At 39.8% G+C, this 18,205-nt stretch overlaps 1 protein-coding gene across 2 annotated transcripts in view; it reads left to right on the forward strand.

Moving 5' to 3' along the window:
- The first annotated feature begins 2,266 nt into the window (after positions 1 to 2,266).
- slc1a1 (solute carrier family 1 member 1) overlaps positions 2,267 to 18,205 on the forward strand; it is a 31,658-nt gene continuing 15,719 nt past the window's right edge. The window contains exons 1-2 of one of the 2 annotated variants that reach the window (XM_038268375.1): positions 2,267 to 2,507; positions 9,414 to 9,554. In XM_038268375.1, coding sequence (XP_038124303.1) covers positions 2,414 to 2,507; positions 9,414 to 9,554 — 235 coding nt within the window. In that variant the 5' untranslated portion in view covers positions 2,267 to 2,413. The remainder of the gene's footprint in view (positions 2,508 to 9,413; positions 9,555 to 18,205) is intronic. The other variant, XM_038268376.1, reaches the window with a different exon arrangement.

Consider the following 18,205-nt stretch of genomic DNA (forward strand, 5'->3'; position numbering starts at 1 on the left):
ATGCAATCAGCTGGTTTTCCTAGATGGAAAACTCTGAATCAATCTGACTGGATAATCTGGTGAACTAAAGTGCCTTTAGGTGACGTGTTGTAAGCTGGCGCTATAGAAATAAACTGAATAGAATTTCCCTCTGATAGATGCTCAAATGATAGCAATGATGCAAACAGACCTTTAGACAGATTGCTGATAAGATTTAAAAGGGATTTATAATTTATGTGATGTAGCTAATAAAAAGGGAGGTTGTAGCTAATAAAAATAAAACTGTTTCCTCATTCTATATTTTTAATCAGAGAAAAATGAACAAAACCAAAATGATTTGGCCATTAACTCTGCACCTCCTTGTCAGTCAGTATCATCAGACATACACTATATTGCCAAAAGTATTTGCTCACCCATCCAAGTTATTGGAATCAGGTGTTCCAATCACTTCCATGGCCACAGGTGTATAAATTCAAGCACCTAGGCATGCAGACTGTTTTTACAAACATTTGTGAAAGAATGGGTCGCTCTCAGGAGCTCAGTGAATTCCAGCGTGGAACTGTGATAGGATGCCACCTGTGCAACAAATCCAGTCGTGAAATTTCCTCGCTCCTAAATATTCCACAGTCAACTGTCAGCTGTATTATAAGAAAATGGAAGTGTTTGGGAACGACAGCAACTCAGCCACGAAGTGGTAGGCCACGTAAACTGACGGAGCGGGGTCAGCGGATGCTGAAGCGCATAGTGCGAAGAGGTCGCCAACTTTCTGCAGAGTCAATCACTACAGACCTCCAAACTTCATGTGGCCTTCAGATTAGCTCAAGAACAGTGCGCAGAGAGCTTCATGGAATGGGTTTCCATGGTCGAGCAGCTGCATCCAAGCCATACATCACCAAGTGCAATGCAAAGCGTCGGATGCGGTGGTGTAAAGCACGCCGCCACTGGACTCTTGAGCAGTGGAGACGCGTTCTCTGGAGTGACGAATCGCGCTTCTCCATCTGGCAATCTGATGGACGGGTCTGGGTTTGGCGGTTGCCAGGAGAACGGTACTTGTCTGACTGCATTGTGCCAAGTGTAAAGTTTGGTGGAGGGGGGATTATGGTGTGAGGTTGTTTTTCAGGAGCTGGGCTTGGCCCCTTAGTTCCAGTGAAAGGAACTCTGAATGCTTCAGCATACCAAGACATTTTGGACAATTCCATGCTCCCAACTTTGTGGGAACAGTTTGGAGCTGGCCCCTTCCTCTTCCAACATGACTGTGCACCAGTGCACAAAGCAAGGTCCATAAAGACATGGATGACAGAGTCTGGTGTGGATGAACTTGACTGGCCTGCACAGAGTCCTGACCTCAACCCGATAGAACACCTTTGGGATGAATTAGAGCGGAGACTGAGAGCCAGGCCTTCTCGTCCAACATCAGTGTGCAACCTCACAAATGCGCTTCTGGAAGAATGGTCAAAAATTCCCATAAACACACTCCTAAACCTTGTGGACAGCCTTCCCAGAAGAGTTGAAGCTGTTCTAGCTGCAAAGGGTGGACCGACGTCATATTGAACCCTATGGATTAGGAACGGGATGTCACTTAAGCTCATATGTGAGTCAAGGCAGGTGAGCAAATACTTTTGGCAATATAGTGTATGACAGAGCAAAGGCTGAGATAACAATGAGATTGTGAAATAAAAATAAAATAAGATAAGATAAGGTATGTTTTATTTGTTTTATGCATAGTTATACTGGGTACAATGTTCAGTGATATAAATTGTGTGAAATGAGACACCAGGAGTGGATAACACAAAGTGAAATAATCAACAAAGCCCTTCTAACAAATGTAAACAGTGAAATACAAATTATAACCTTACTATTATTTAGACAAGCATGTCATGTTGCACACATGACATTAAGGTGCCACATCTGAAGCAAGAATAAGTTCAATCGAAATTCTTCAGCCTTTTCATTTTATTCTGCAGGCAATCATGCCAACATGTTGGAAGCGAGGAGAATAAAGAGCATCCATGGAGGCTGGGTGCTGAAAGGACCACCTTGGCCCTAAACATGAAACACTTGGTGTAGATCTTCAGATTGTTCAGTTTCAGGACACTTCAAGGCACTTTCCAGATACAATTCAACCAGATGTGAATTGACGCCTTAGAAATGAACTGAATAGAATTGAATAGAGGTGAGTTGTGTGCTAGCATCACCTGATGAAGTGGGAAAGACAGATGCACCTTGCGTGGGCTGGGGGGGAGGGGCCACCTCCGCTACTGAAGCAATACTGCTGCTCCACTATCCATCTCCTCCTCCTCCTCCTCCTCCTCTGCCGTGTCTGTTGCGCGCCGCCAGTCTGCAGGAATCTTCTGCGTCTCTACAGGAATCATTGTTTTTCTGCTCATTATTTTCCTTCCCTTGTTTTTGGACGGAAGCAGGAGAACCGTGGAACATGAAGGGCACCCAGGAGCGCCGCGGACTGAACGTGAAAGGCTTGCTGAGGAGGAACTGGCTCCTCATCGCCACGGTTCTGTCGGTGCTGATCGGTACGTGGACGGTTCTGCATGTGTCACAGACTGACGCATTATTTCCACTAACCGTGGAAATGATGGGCTGCATCTCTCCCTCTGTGTCGGTCTGAGCGCCTTCAGAACCAGGGAGCTGTTCTGCCTCCTGGTTCTGAAGAGGTAGCCTCAGTCTGGATGAGCCTCAGTCAGACGTGACCAGACTGAGGGGACAGCTGATGCTTGGCTCTGCTCTTCCTTTCAGGATGCATTGATTTATGGGCTTTCATTTCTATTAGGATGAGTGGGTGAATGTATGTTTAACCCAAATAATACTTCTATTCATTGTCCCATGCTGCAGAGCTTCAGTCAGGATATTCTCTGCGGAAAAATCACAACCTGTAGGCAACAGATTGGTACGGAAGAGAAATAGGGCCTCTGGATTTATTTATTTTTTCAATTTAAGTTAACTGAGTTTTTTTTTTTTTTTTTTTCATTTGAGCTTAATATGGGGCAAAGTCAGAATTCTGACTATAATCTCAGAATTACGACTTTTTCCACAGAACTCTGAATGTAATCTCCTAATTCTGACTGTTATCTCAGAATTGTGACTTTTTTACACAGGATTCTGAATTTAATCTCAGAATTCTGAATGTAATCTCAGAATTCTGATTTTAATTTCAGAATTCTGACTGTAATCTCAGAATTCCACCCTTTTCACAGAATTCTGAATGTAATCTCAGAATTCTGATTTTAATCTCAGAATTCTGACTGTAATCTCAGAATTTTGATTGTAATCTCAGAATTGTGACTTTAATCTCCGAATTCCGACTTTTTCACAGAATTCTTACTTTAATCTCCAAATACTGACTTCAATTGCAGAATTCTGATTGTAATCTCCTAGATCTGACTTTAATCTCAGAATTCCGACTTTAATCTTAGAATTCCGACTGTAATCTCAGAAATCTAACTGTAATATCAGAATTTTGATTGTAATTGCAGAATCCTGACTTTTATCTCAGAATTCTGACTTATTAAACTCAAATGGGAAAAAAAAAGTCAGTTAACTTATAATTTTATTTCCAGTGGCCCTAATCCCGGTCCAGATCTCACGAATAGGTTAATCTGAGTTTCTTTGGGAGGACAAACCCTCATCATTCCTCCGGTGCTGTTGCACATTTTGTCGCAACCCAAAAACAAATTTTAACTTCCTATATTTGGAACGTTTTTTTTGTTTCTAGAAAAACTAGCTATTAATCACCCTTTGCTCTGATTCTCCTCAAATAAATGATTGCAACAAAGTGCCTTTAGAGATGATTTAAGTGAAAAGAGTCACTTTATGTGGAAACATCAGCTGAACATTGAGAAGAAAACAGCCTCACCAAGGTAACAAAAAAAAAAAAAAAAAAAAAAAAAATTGGCAGAACTCAAACTTTAAATGGAACAAAATTCTGGATAATCTAGGTTTAGGAATCCACCAAAGACATTTATATTTTGCTTTTGTTTTCACCAAACTGAATGGAAATCTTTGTTTAATCTGTAGTAATGTGATATTAAAGCTCTCACTTTTTTTACTAGTCACTGTTTAATTTGACCCTTACATTTCTACTAATGGTCTGTTATATTAGTGTTTCTAGCTGACCCAGATAGTATCTGAATATGGAGCTAAATTTAAGCTATTGGAAACTGAATAAGGTAGTTTTAAATGTTTCACCTCCAAAGCTTTTTTTTTCAGAGCAAAAAAAAATATATTTTCTTCATTTTTAATTCTTTTGTGTTTCAAAAATACTTTTTAGTTTAGTTTCTTGTTATTTTTCAGTTTACACATATTTTGAGTTTCTAATTTTTTTATATTTTTTTCTTACTATTGTAAAAAAAAAAAAAAGAACTGTATGGCCCTAAATTAGCTCCATATTCTAATCTTTAATCTGATAAATAATTCTTGGAAGGAGTGAAAGATAAAGATGATGGGCAGGAGGCACTAAAGATAACAGCAGCAGGAACAATGCCAGAAAAGAAAAGATGTTTTCACTGGATATTTAAAAAAAGAAGAAGAATTCTTAAAATTGAATCATTCTAAAAAAAAACATCTACAACTGTCTCTTTTCTCATTCAGTTGTCTTTTATATCGTGCATGTATTGATTTTAAATATTAATCCTTATGAAGGCCTGATTTCACAACAACAAAAAAATAGCAATGTAAAATACACCTTAAAGGAAAAGTTCGCTCACATTCAGAATTCAAACTTCTGAAAGTACTTTAAATATAAAATTATTACATACTGAAAACATTTTGAAATTACTGCTTACTTGAACTAAATCTGTTAGAAAACACGTTTCAAATGAATTTTGATGGGGGAATAGCTTTGTTTTTAGTACATTTCTGTTGATTCTATAAATGCATAATACTGTTATATTTAAAGGAGAAGTCTGGTCATAGATTTAGAATTCAAACTTCTGAAAATACTATAAATCTGAAATTATTCCATCCTGTTCAATAAATGATCAGTGTTTTTAATTCAGAGTAATTTTCATGTGAATGTGCTTTACTGGAGGCATCCATGTTTGTCAAAGAACACTACTGCCACCTACTGGTTAGTGACGTCACGGTGCGGTATCGGCTGTTGATCAAGTCCCAGTGCTGTATCTGGTGTTTGTCACAAGGCGCTATTATCCAAGTCATCTTGAAAACATTCTTCTTCCAAATGTTGGCTACATATTACGGGTTTTTTTCTCTGGCCAGAAGTTCGATGGCAAATCCTCCCTCTTCAAGTTGGCGATCCAACGACCAACCCGTCCGTGGAGGATCAGGAATCAGAAAGGGGAAATAATTTTCCACTTTTACCCGATGTATTCCAGCATCCAGCTGCCATGCACGTGGGCATTGTCAGTTTCGCTATAGCTCTGGTGAATTTCAATGGTGAAGTCCTCTGGAAATCTTCAATAATTGTTGTTGATTGCAGATGTGTCTAGTAGTTCCCATTGATTTAGCTTGTAAAGCGGGGAGAATGGCGCTAGGCTTACCGCACCGTGACGTCACTGCTGGAAGATGGCAGGAGGGAGGGGCTACTATATTTGGGCCAAAATGGTTGCTCCCAGACTCCGCAACAAAAATATATTTTTTTATTTTTTTACAGATTAACACTAAATCCATTAAATCACTACAAGCGTATTCGTTTTAGGTATAAATAATGATCCATTGATTATTCCTTGCTGGACTTTTTCTTTACTTTTTATGTTTTTCAGTTTTCCTTTCAGCTTTTGTTTCTTTTTTTAGTTTTAGTTAACTAAATAAGTATAAAATTCTTTTTTACACAGCCAGTCTGGAGACATAAGCTCATTTGTTTTGCTCTGTTTGTTACAAACTGTCCCGGGCTTTGTTAAAAACAGTTTAAATAAAAACAGGAGAGCAAAACAAACCAGTGAGGCTGTTGACAGAGAAGAACAAGCAGTTCTGTTCTGGCCAGGCTGGACTGGACATGTAAATGATTATAACATCCAGAGCAGGTTTCCTTCTATGGAAGAATAAGCCCATTTTTTTTTTTTTTTTTTTAGTTTTTAATAGTTACCTCTATCTCATCTGATGGGTCTTAAATGTGTTATAAAATATGTGTAACGCAGGTGAAATGCTGAAAAGCCAACATGTTATTCTTACAATAAAACCCTGAGTGAAGTTCCAGCAGGAGTCGGTAATAAAGTAGCAGCTGCTTTTACCGTTTCAGGTCCAGCTAGTCTGCAAATTCAGTATATTGTCAGCTGAAATGGAGGCACTGATTAACCCAACGTAGCTTTTGAAAGCCTTCAGAAAATCCGCCATTCTTGACCCGTCTGGCGCCGCTCAGTCCAACCTAAGGGTTAAAAATAAGCTTTACTTTCAGTCTGGGTCAACTTTTTAAATACTAAACCAGTTTTTAAGTTTAAGTTATTTAAGTTTTATATTTGGAAATTTCATTTTTTAAAAGCTTGCTCACTGTGTTAGAAAATTGAACTCCAACAGGCTGCTGTGACTCATCGCCTGGTCAAACGTAGCCAGACTTTCACTGAGCTACGGCTCAAATCATGTCCAGTTCTGTTCTAGCTGTAAAGGTGGTGATGTTAGCAATGATTTATATAATATGCTATAGACTGTTTTTTTTTTCATAAAAAATAATTTTATTCTGCACCACTCTAAACCATTTGTGGATGTTTTATTTTTGAAAGTTGTTTTGATAAAAAGTTGTAGCCATAACCTTTAAAGGAAAAGTCTGGTCAGCAAAGAATAATACATGGATCATTATTTATACCTAAAACTAACACGTTTGCGGTGATTTAATTCATTTTGTGTTAATCAGTAAAAAATAAAAGCAATATTTTTCATCGCTATCACTGGGAGCGGCCATTTTTGCCCAAATATAGTAACCCCTCCCTCCTGCCATCTTCCAGCAGTGACGTCACGGTGCGGTAAGCCTAGCGCCATTCTCCCCGCTTTACAAGCTAAATCAATGGGAACTACTAGACACATCTGCAATCAACAACAATTATTGAAGATTTCCAGAGGACTTCACCATTGAAATTCACCAGAGCTATAGTGAAACTGACAATGCCCACGTGCATGGCAGCTGGATGCTGGAATATATCGGGTAAAAGTGGAAAACGGACGGGTTGGTCGCTGGATCGCCAACTTGAAGAGGGAGGATTTTCCATCGAACTTCTGGCCAGAGAAAAAACCCGTAATATGTAGCCAACATTTGGAAGAAGAATGTTTTCAAGATGACTTGGATAATAGCGCGTTGTGACAAACACCAGATACAGCACTGGGACTTGATCACCAGCCGATACCGCACCGTGACGTCACAAACCAGTAGGTGGCAGTAGTGTTCTTTGACAAACATGGATGCCTCCAGTAAAGCACATTCAGATGAAAATTAATCTGAATCAAAAACACTGATCATTCATTGAACAGGCTGGATTAATTTTATATTTAAAGTATTTTCAGAAGTTTGAATTCTGAATATGAGCGGACTTTTCCTTTTAAATATAGCTGTATTATGCATTAACTAACCAGTGGTGTCAAAAGTTCACACATTTGTTACTTACGTAAAATTATCGACACTGCAGTTTAAAAACAGTCTGGTAAAAGTTGAAGCATCAACTTGAATCTTTACTCAAGTAAAAGTGAAAAAGTATGTGCTCCAAAAACTACGTAAAGTATAAAAGTATAAAGTAACCATTAAAAAATACGATACGCTCTCGCCTGTGTCTGACCTTTCAGACGTTTCAACATCTTTTTCTGAATCCCACATTGTAGCATGGCACAGACAATTCACGTTAGCAGTTTGAAGAACACCTGCTTGCTTCCGATGATTTCCTTTAGCTAACCAACGAGTGTTTGCGTTCTATGACTCATCCAATCACACTAGTTTTCACTAGATGTGGGTGGAGCCAATGATCTGCATTGGATGGAGCACATGATATTTAGAAACATTAAACTGAAGCCAAGAGTAACGAGTAACGTTTGTTTTAAAAATGTAAAGAATAGAAAGTAAAGATACTTGTGTGAAAATGTAATTAGTAGAAGTCAGAAGTATGAAGAAAAATAAGTAATGGAGTAAAGTATTGATACCTAAAAAGTGTACTTAAGTACAGTAACAAAGTATTTGTACTTTGTTACTTGACACATCTGTAACTGGTTAAAGTAACCAGTAATTTAACAGTTTTTTTTCTTGAAATGGTTCCTTGTGTTGTTTTATTACCTAAAATTACCGTATTTTCCGGACAATAGAGTGCATCTCATTATAAGCTTTTATTGGCTAGAAGCTGCTCGACTGCATCAAGTGTAGATTGCTCTGGCTTGAGTTCACCAAAAGGTCAACATATTTGGAGTCAATTGTTTTGCAGGCGAATTTTTTTGCAGCTAAATTTTTTTGTTGCTCATTTTTTTGCGGGTGAATTTTTTTGCAGTAAAAATTCACTGTAAGGAATTCAATGTGTAAAAAAAAAATCGGTGTTTAAAATTTGCTGCTAAAAAATCAATGTTTAAAATTCGGTGTAAAAAAAAGGCAGATTCCAATGAGTTTTTTTCCCACACATTTCAAGCTTTATCAGAAACGTCTTTCCCCGAAACTGCTAAACATTAAATCATTTATCTCTCAAGTCAAAGTTGTTTTTTAAAACCCAACCCTAAAACCATCCTCAGCATGCGGAGGTGGAGGAAACTGTTATGTTGTAAAGGTGTTAGGGTAAATGATTACAGCAGCTGTAATCACGCAGTAATTGAGGCCGTTAACTTCTCAATCATCCTGCTTGAAGAAAACAAAGCAGTCTAAATAAGAACAGCAGCATTTGGGGCCTGCAGGAAGCTGCTACAATGAAACGGACCAGAAACCTAGATGTTTGGAATATTCTGAAAGATCTGCCATCTTCTGATAATCTCTCCGGTCATTGTTTGATTTTTTTAAATGTATTTAAGGTTCTTTGAGTTCCACTAACTTCCAGGAATATAGCTCTAAAGATAAAGTTTATCTGGTTGAACATCACCGTGGGCAACAGTCGTCTCCAAGGATTTCCTTAAAACAAAACAGTTATATCAAAGAATCAATAAATTGAGGAAAACTGCAACAGTGATACTGCTTTTAGGATGACCGAACATTGAACAAAGCAAACATGGATGGAACCTGATCCCTACCAGAAAGTAACCAGAGAGAGAGAAATATTTCCAACTTGTGTTTAACAGACAATGGGTCCTTTATGGTGTCATATTCACATACCTGCACATATAAACCCCCGCCGCGCGTCAGAAGAGAGAACTCCCCCCATGCTGTGGTTCAGCTGAGATTCCTGCATCTCTGAGTTAAACACTGAAACCAACTTTTCAAAATGTCTGAGACAGTGTTTCTATATGTTACCGTAGCAGCTTGTTCCAGGTTAACCACCAGAGAATCTAATAAAGGTGTTTATTTGACGTTTCAGGCATCACTTTGGGCGTAGTGGTCAGAGAGTATGCATCCCTCTCCCATCTCAACAAGCAGTACTTCGGCTTCCCTGGAGAGATCCTGATGCGGATGCTCAAACTGGTCATCCTCCCACTCATCATCTCAAGCATGATCACAGGTAAGCTGAACCCTGTGGCTGCATTTACCAACCAGCCCGTCTGCAGCAGCCCAATCTCAGCATAGCCATGTGTGAAGTATTATTATTTGGCAAAATATGAATTTAATTTGTGTAAAAAAGTAAAAAGTAAGAATTTATTATTATCTAGAGACTATTAAAGATGCAGTAGGAGATCTTTTCTGACGCATTTTTTACCATGTGGCTTAAAGATCTCCCCACAGCCGCTTAGCGAGCAGTGAAATAGAAGGTCTGGAAGTGAAACTAAAATAAATGGTCCCCGCTACAGTGAGAAATCAATGAGTAACGTCCACCAATCACAAAAGACGGTCCGTTGTACACGATTGACTCCTGATACGTCAATCATGGTCGTCTTCTTGTCCCTCCCCACTGTGTGCGTACCCTGACACATGAGCGAATCGACCCCCCAATGCTCGTGCAGGACGCCATGGCTGGAAGCTAGCCACTTTTATGCTACGTTCACACCTAAAGTAGCAGGAGCAGCAAAAACGCTTCATTTTTTATGCTTGTATAAGTTTAGTTCTGATGCATGGCTGAAGCATCTTGACTAGGGTGACTAGATTGATTTGGGCTTCTGAAAAGACACTTATTTGGGGGGGGTTTGACTGCTGGGCCGCTGACTGGACCGGAACTCAGCAGAAAGCCATGAGCCGCCCGTCCTCAGCCGGAGGAGGGGGGCTGGGGACCGGTAAGGCAGGCGGGGAAAGCAAGGGAACGCAGGTGTCCAGGCTACCGTTACCGGGTTGGGTTCTGTCACTCCGTCCCCCGCTGGCTCCTGTTACCAAAATCCCGGATGATTTTGAAATTCTCCGGACATTTTTTTAGGTCTGAAAAGTAGGACATGTCCGAGAGGACGTCTGGTCACCCTATCTTTGCTGCTCTGGCTGCGCGGTGGAAAATGTAGGTCTGATGCGAGTTGGGGGCGGAGCTACCCTATTCTTTCTTTGCCTGTAACAATGGCGGCTATATTTGCTGTGATCAGTGGGTAAAAAGTAGTTTGAATCTATTTTGAAGTGAGAAAGTCCTCCTGAATCAATGGTCTGTTCGTCATCCAGAATACCATCCTGCCTTCAAATATTATTTCTGTCGGAGCCGCACAGACCCCGGTACACCGGGTTTGACCTCCTCAAGGTTTGCCGCGGTGGCAGGGAGGCGTTTTTCACGTACGTAATCCAAACTGCTGACACCAGGACAATAAAAGCGAACATGTTTTGCTGGCAGATTTAGGCATTTTAAGTTCATTAAGGCGTTAATAAACTGTTTCAGAGGAGTGATCATAGCGCTCTGCATCATCAGTGCCGCCTGTCTCCCTGCCACCAGCTCCTCCTGTTGCTCTTGACGCGCTGCAGACAGCGTGCACGTTCATGTGTTTTGAAGGCGTGGTTTGGGGGGTGGTCTGAAGGTAGAGGCATGGTCGTGTATGTTCAAAAATTTAGCTTGCTGGAACCGTTTTTTCCAAGATCTCCTCCTGCAACTTTAATAACAGGAGGTGAAATGCAGCTCCAGACGAGCCGAGCATGTGGTGACGTCACGAGCACGCTTCTGTTCCATATGACCCATACTTAAGCGTATGAAAGCAAACAGGACAGTTTTGAATTGGATTCTGAAGCTGACAGGAAATTAGTGAGGCTCCTGTAGGACTGAAGAGATGTGATGTAATAAGGAGGTTTCTGAGATTAAACGAACCACTGAATTATGGTCCAACTGAAGCTTATGGAGAGATTTCTGGGAATGGCCAAAAAGAAGAGGGCTACAGTAATTGATGCATAAGGTGACAAGGCTATGGACCAGTGGCGGCCGGCCCATAGGGGGCGCTGGGGCACCACCCTCCCTGATAAGAAGAGAGAAACGTAAAATATATTTTTAGAAATTAACTCATAAATGTCAGTTTTACTCTCTAGACTGTGTACCTATAAGCAAAACAAATTATATAAACTACATTTCCCTATCTACTGTCATTCATTTGTGGATTTCCACAGACAGACTCCTACCGTCTCTGTTCTGGGGGCGCTGATCAGACTGACCCACATTTGCAGAGAATCTGTCAATCATGTACTATTGCTAGGTGAATTTAATGGACAATCAGCGTCTCAGAACTTTATGGTCTCTGGGCTCTGAAAATACTGCACTTTAACAGGCTTCTGAACCCAAGCGCAGGTGCAGACAATTAGAGGGACGATGGCGAACGTAACGAACGAGATGCAGCTTCCACCAAATTCGGTGAGATCCTTATTTATCTACCCGTTTGCCAGAAGAACATCCATGTTGTAGGGTAGGAACATTTCATGTCATGGTTATTGTGACTGTGACGAATCCACATCCTCTAACTTTGCGCGCCACACACACATTCCTGTTATACTGTGCTTGTGAGGACCAATACACTCGCGCTGAGACCAGTAGCTCCATGAACTTAAAACACACAAGCTGTTCCTGGTTACCTGCTGGCGTATTGAGGGTGCACACTTAATATTTCAGTGGGGTTAGCCGTGTGTGTGTGTGTGTACGTGTTTATGCTACGGGGACTTGTCATCTTCAGTCTGGCTGCATCTTTGCTGGGTTCAAACCCAGTTTGGTGTAATTGAATAAGTCAATGAATCTGTGTAAAAGAATTAAGTTGTAAAAATTATTTGTTTTTGTACATCAATTGTTTGTGGAGGTAATATATGGACAAAACTGATTTATGAGAAGAAATCAGAAATAAGAGAGCCTGATGTGAGGGGCTTAAACTATTTAATGAGGGCTGTGGGAAGAAAAGCGGCTATTTTTGTTTTCTGTTTCTTTGTTACATTGCTGGTAACTGGAGGGAGGCTGAGGCCCAGAGGATCTTGTACATGTTTAGTTTCTTTCGCACCCTGTTTTGAGTTTTTGTGCACAATAAATCACCAACACCGGTAACCCGACTGAGCCTGGATTCTTGGAGGCCAAAGAACCCCGTCACAGTGACCCAAATCATCACTGTTACTGTTATTATATAGTAAATTAAATCATTACTGTTAAATTGTATGTATTGTCCAATTGTTTATTTGAATTCTTATTCTGGATTAGTTGGAGACATACACTAGGCTATATCAGCCCCACCAAAAATATTTTTCACCAGCCGCCACTGCTATGGACCAGAACAAAAGCAAAGTGTGGAGAAAGAAGCACGAAGACAATGAATGTTTAGTAGATAAAAATAGTCAGAGCAGCTAAAGTTACTGATGTTAAAGGTGATAGAGAGAGCGCTATCAAGGATAACACCCAGACTCTTGACCTATGGAGAGGAAGAGTTGGTGGAACTGACTTGGAAGAGAGAAACAGTCAGTCTTGGATAAAGCCGATGTGGTTCCTCAGGGGCAGATTTAGGAAATTTAGGGCCCTAGACAAAGACAGACAGGGGCCCCTCTAAATTGACAAGACGACACATAAAACAGACCCATTCTACAGATAGAGAAATGTTAATAGAATAGACATCCATTATCTGTTCTAGGTTGTGTCCCTCTCTTCTCGTCCCTTTTCTTCTTGTTTTCCTCTCTATGTTTTGTACTCAGCTGACTTTTCATGCTGTCTCTAAAGGAATGAAAGATTTTTTCCAAGCACTAAGCTCACTTAGCTGATTGCTCCTTCCTGTGTTTCCAAAAAGGCCAAAGTAAATAACCCAGTCCTTCTTTTCACTGTAGACAAGCCATGATCTGCTTATCTGTTCTCCATTTTTCATCTGGATGAAATAATAGCTGCATGAATCATGACAGCAGACAAGATAGAGGAGAGCAGGAGGCGGGGTTACCAATCTATTTGCTCTGGAGAGCAGAGTTCGCTGCTTTTGGATGTTGTCTCCAAAGTCTCCAGTAGCAGAAAAAAGTCGCTAGATTTGACGCTAGGTGGTTTTTTGTAATAAAAGTGCTAGAGGGGTCTGAAAAGTGGCTAAATATAGCGACTAACGCGCTAAGTTGGCAACACTGCTGTCTGTTTGGACCTTTCTGAATGTTAAGATAATTATGATCGAAGATGTGTGAATTTATCACACCCTGGTATGAGCTGCCTGTTGCACGTCAGAACTGATGTTTCAATCTAATTAGGACAATTCCTCTGTCTGGATATACAGTTATAATCTTAATTTTGTACGTGGAAAAGATTTGGAAATTGTCACGATTGTGTTGGAGGTTTTTGTGAGGACCCAAATGCAGAGGCAGGGAGGCTGAGGTGAGTTCTTGCAGATTTAATGGGATGAAACAGGTAGCAAAAACAGGTATCCAAAAATCCAACATAAAAAATTAAACACAAACCAGAACCATGGAGACATCAGGGGGAAACAATCACAAGGAGCCAGGGTGAGACGAAGTAAGACGAGGAACCAGCACTGAGGGACTGCACAGGGAATGTATTTATGGCTGACTGTACAAAGGTGGGACTAACGAGCTGATAAGGAGCAGGTATGAGTAGAGCTGACCAGGAAGCCAAGGGAAAAGGAAACACAAGGGGGCAACAGAGGACAAGCAAAGAAAAACCTAAGAAACCTAAATAAATCCAGAACACACAATTAAAGCTAGAAAACCAAAAAAAAACTAAACTAAAACAAAAGCTTAAAGAAAACCAACAGAACCAAGATCGTTAGAGAAATAGAATGAGAGCGGCGTTCTATTTTGATAAGGCTGGAGCCGTGGATTTCTAATCATCTGCTTATGTGTATGTTGTGATGATGTGGCACACTGGAGATGTATAAAATGCCTTTTTAGAGACATGCTTAATATTATAAATTATCTAAAGGCATTTTAGTCAAAAGATAACTAGGGATGCACGATATAATCGGCCCCCTATCGGTATCGGCCTTAAAACTGAATATCGGACATCGGCCACCCCACCGATATTTAACCCGATATTTGATCAGCTTCTGAGTTTCTAAAGTCTAAAAAAAAAAAATTACTACTCCTTCTTCTTCCTCAAAAACTTCTTTTTTACAGACTTAAAAACTTCTAAAGACGAGGGAAAAAATATTGACACATTAAAATATCCCAATATCTTCATATCCTGATATATTGCCATTTAAAAACACCATATCAATCTCTTTTACTGATGAAATATTGCTATATGTCATCGTTATGCTACGAAATCCCCCGAAAATTCACGAAATTTTGTCATATTTTTATATGTTGATATATTGACGCGGTATCGATCTATTTTACTAACAAAATCTCACAAGAATTTGCAAAATATCACGAGAGTTTGTTACAGAACGATGAAATTTCACGAGATTTTGAAAGTAAAATAGATCGAAACATATTATTTTTGTGTCAGAAATGGATAACAAAACTGCTATTTTCAATGACTACCTATTTTTGTCCAGCTTTAACATCGGTATCGATATCGGTTATCGGCTACATGAGTTTTAAAATATCGGATATCGGCCAAAATCCCAATATTGTTCATCCCTACTTATAAGTAATAGCTGCATTTCCCATACATGTAAAAGGAGATTTATGGGGCCTCCAGCAACTTGGTGCCCTAGGGCAACTGCCTATTCATGCCTAATGGTAAATCCACACCTGCTTCCTACCATGAGGATCTGTTTTATGTCTTTAATTTCAGCAAGGAAGGAGGATTATGTGATTAAATATGAAATTTAAAGACTATTTTAGAAAGATTGTTTAAATAAAATACCAGGTTATGTCTCCTTTAAAGTAAATTAGAATACCAAGAAAAACATGATGCAATTCTTAAGTTTTAATAGATGTTTGCATCTCATTCAGGCACCAACAACCTTTGTTTGTGCTGGACTCTGGTTTGTACCTTTGATGAGGTCGCTGTTCACTCCCTGAGGAGGAATGCTAGATGATCAGTAAATGTGTGACCCAACCTTAAGGCAAGACATGTTTATTCAAACGCCACCATTCTGGAAATCAGGACCTTAAAGGCAAGACAGAAGTGACACTAAAAAGGATTTAATCAAAGAGGAATAAACATTACATCTTTAAATGGAGAAAGTAAACACTTAAAATAGATAATTATATCAAAATGTTCATTAGACATTTTGTTTGATTTCGTTCCAGACCTGTTTGCCTGTCGTCTGTCTCTGGAGCAGGTTAACAGTTACAGACGTAGTGTGAAGGTTTAACAGATTTATTCAAATGATTGACTTTTCCGGGTTTTCGGCTGGATTCCTGCGGGACAGCGAGAAGGAGAAGGTTGACAGATGAGGTGGAGATCTTATTGGTGGTGGAAATGGACTAAGTCCAGGAGGAGGGAAGCAAATCCCAATGGGGGCTGAGGCTGACAGCGAGTTTTTCCTTTCTAGGAGGCATTGAGGGCGGAGTGTTGACAGACAGGAGGGAGTAACTCCTACCTACTGTAACCAGGAGTTTAATCTTTGGAGGATTTGACCGGTGAGATGAGGAGGAAACACTCCGATTAAATATTATTAACACAAGGAAGAGAAGGAAGGCCTGATCACCAGCTAAGCTCACTGATTTCTATTTATTCACTGGATCGCTGATTGCCCTTTGATAGTACGGGGTGAACAGCCAACCAGCCACCATATTGGTACTCCCTAGTTAGAACGGTCACAATGTAAACAATACCTGCGCCAGAGATGGCAAAAGTACTCACTTTCCGTACTTGAGTAAAAGTACAGATACTTGTGTTAAAAAATACTCTGGTCAAAGTGGAAGTACTGATTAAACTTCTTTACTCAAGTAAAAGTAACAAAGTACAGGCTTGTAAATTTACTTAAAGTATAAAAGTAAAAGTAGAAACCACTTTTTTCATGCCGTTGCCTACATTTTAAATGGATGTCTGCCAATAGGACTAGATCTCCGTTGTGTTCATTTTCAATCATCTCGTCGTCCATGCTACTATGCTAACGCCACCGCCACCAAGCTGCAATGATTTGCCGCCAATGAATACCGCCGAATCTGTCGATTCATCTTGTAGTGGTGCGTCACATAGATTCCCATCCAATTAGATTGAATTTGGTATTGATGACGTGAAAAATAATAACGGTAACTCCATTGAAATGATTCAAAACTAAAGTAACGAGCCAATTTTTTAAAATGTAAGGAGTAGAAAGTACAGATATTTGTGTAAAAATGTAAGGAGTAGAAGTAAAAAGTCGCCGTAAAAATAAGTAGTAAAGTAAAGTAAAAATATCAGAAAACTCTACTTGAGTACTTCCCATCTCTGAACTGCGCAACGATGATGTTCTCATTTTCAGGGCGACTTAAGACTTTTAATATAAAGATAAATTCATCAATTTGACACAGACTGGCTGTTTCATAGCATTAGCAGATTACTTTAACTTATAATCTTAAAAAAAAATTGGCCCATCACATTGCATAGTCATTATAAAGTCAATAAAGTCTATAAATCATGTACAGTAGTAGCCATTTAAAATGTCCTCACTTACCTCGGCTTGTCCCCTTCAGTCGCATTTTAAACATCAATCTTTGTACTAAAATATTCTTTCTGTCACGATTTGTGGACATTAAAGGAATAGTACACCCAAAACATTCAGCTCGGCAAAGAACTCATGCTCTTCCTCAACACTGAAGTCCTCAGACATTTTTCTTTCGTTGTTTCTTTCTTTGCACAGGTAAACAGCACATTTCTTCTTCTACGCTTGCATTATCGGCAGAGCAGACGCTGAATGCGCACTTTCATCTGGTTTGGTCTGCCGCGGTTTCCGTAGACTCGTGAACTCGCTTTCAGGAAATCCTAAACACTACTGTTTATGCTCTAAAAACATTCTAAATGACTTCGTTTCGAGTAAATTATGGACGCTACCCACTCAGGACACTTGGAATACATTGGACGAGCAGTATGGAGGAATATTGACACGTTTTTGTGGACTTTTATGGACCTTTCTGCCTCGGGCGCCATAGACCTCCATTATTTGAATGTTAGCAGACAGCAAGAAGCCTCCCAGATCTCCATATGCATTTGAGATATCAAAAAAGTACTCCAGAGTGTTGTTCAGCATGGGGGTGAGTAGAAAATGAAGGCTAATCATGTTTTGGGTGTACTATTCCTTTAATAGTAACAGGGGATTTTGCTGGGAGTCACAGGGGAGTGGACTGACATTTAGCTGGTGTTTTAAGATAAGATAAGATGAGCTTTATTGATCTCACAGCGGAGAAATTCACTCGTCATATTTTGGCATAGAAGTTAAAGAAGGTGCAAACAAGGAGGAAAAAGGTGCATTAAGAATAAACAATATATATACAGTATATCCAAGTATATACAGGTTTTACTGGTAAGGGCCCCTTTGAATGGCTGCTAATATAACATATACAAATCCACCACAACAAAATAAATGTGTTACTGGAGAATAATAATACAGATGCACCAAAAGTGCTAAATAGATGATGCACATGTAATATACATGTATTGATGACATTGTCATGGTAATTGCATATTACATATTATTTCAAGATTTTACATCAAGACTGAATTACAAGTACATGTCTGATAATGCTATAATACAGCGGTCATGGATTTGCAAACCGTGGTTTGGATCTGGACCCACCTGCTGGTGTCAAGAACCGAGGACAGATGGACCCAGTATTCAAGGAGAGACAGTCAGTAGGAAAGTTCAAACGTTTATTAAATAAAACAAAACAAAAGCGGAGCTGTGGCTCACAGACACTGCAGGCGGGGGGGCG

The sequence above is a fragment of the Cyprinodon tularosa genome, unplaced genomic scaffold (assembly GCF_016077235.1).
Source record: "Cyprinodon tularosa strain WSP-4 unplaced genomic scaffold, ASM1607723v1 ctg70, whole genome shotgun sequence".
NCBI lineage: Eukaryota > Metazoa > Chordata > Actinopteri > Cyprinodontiformes > Cyprinodontidae > Cyprinodon > Cyprinodon tularosa.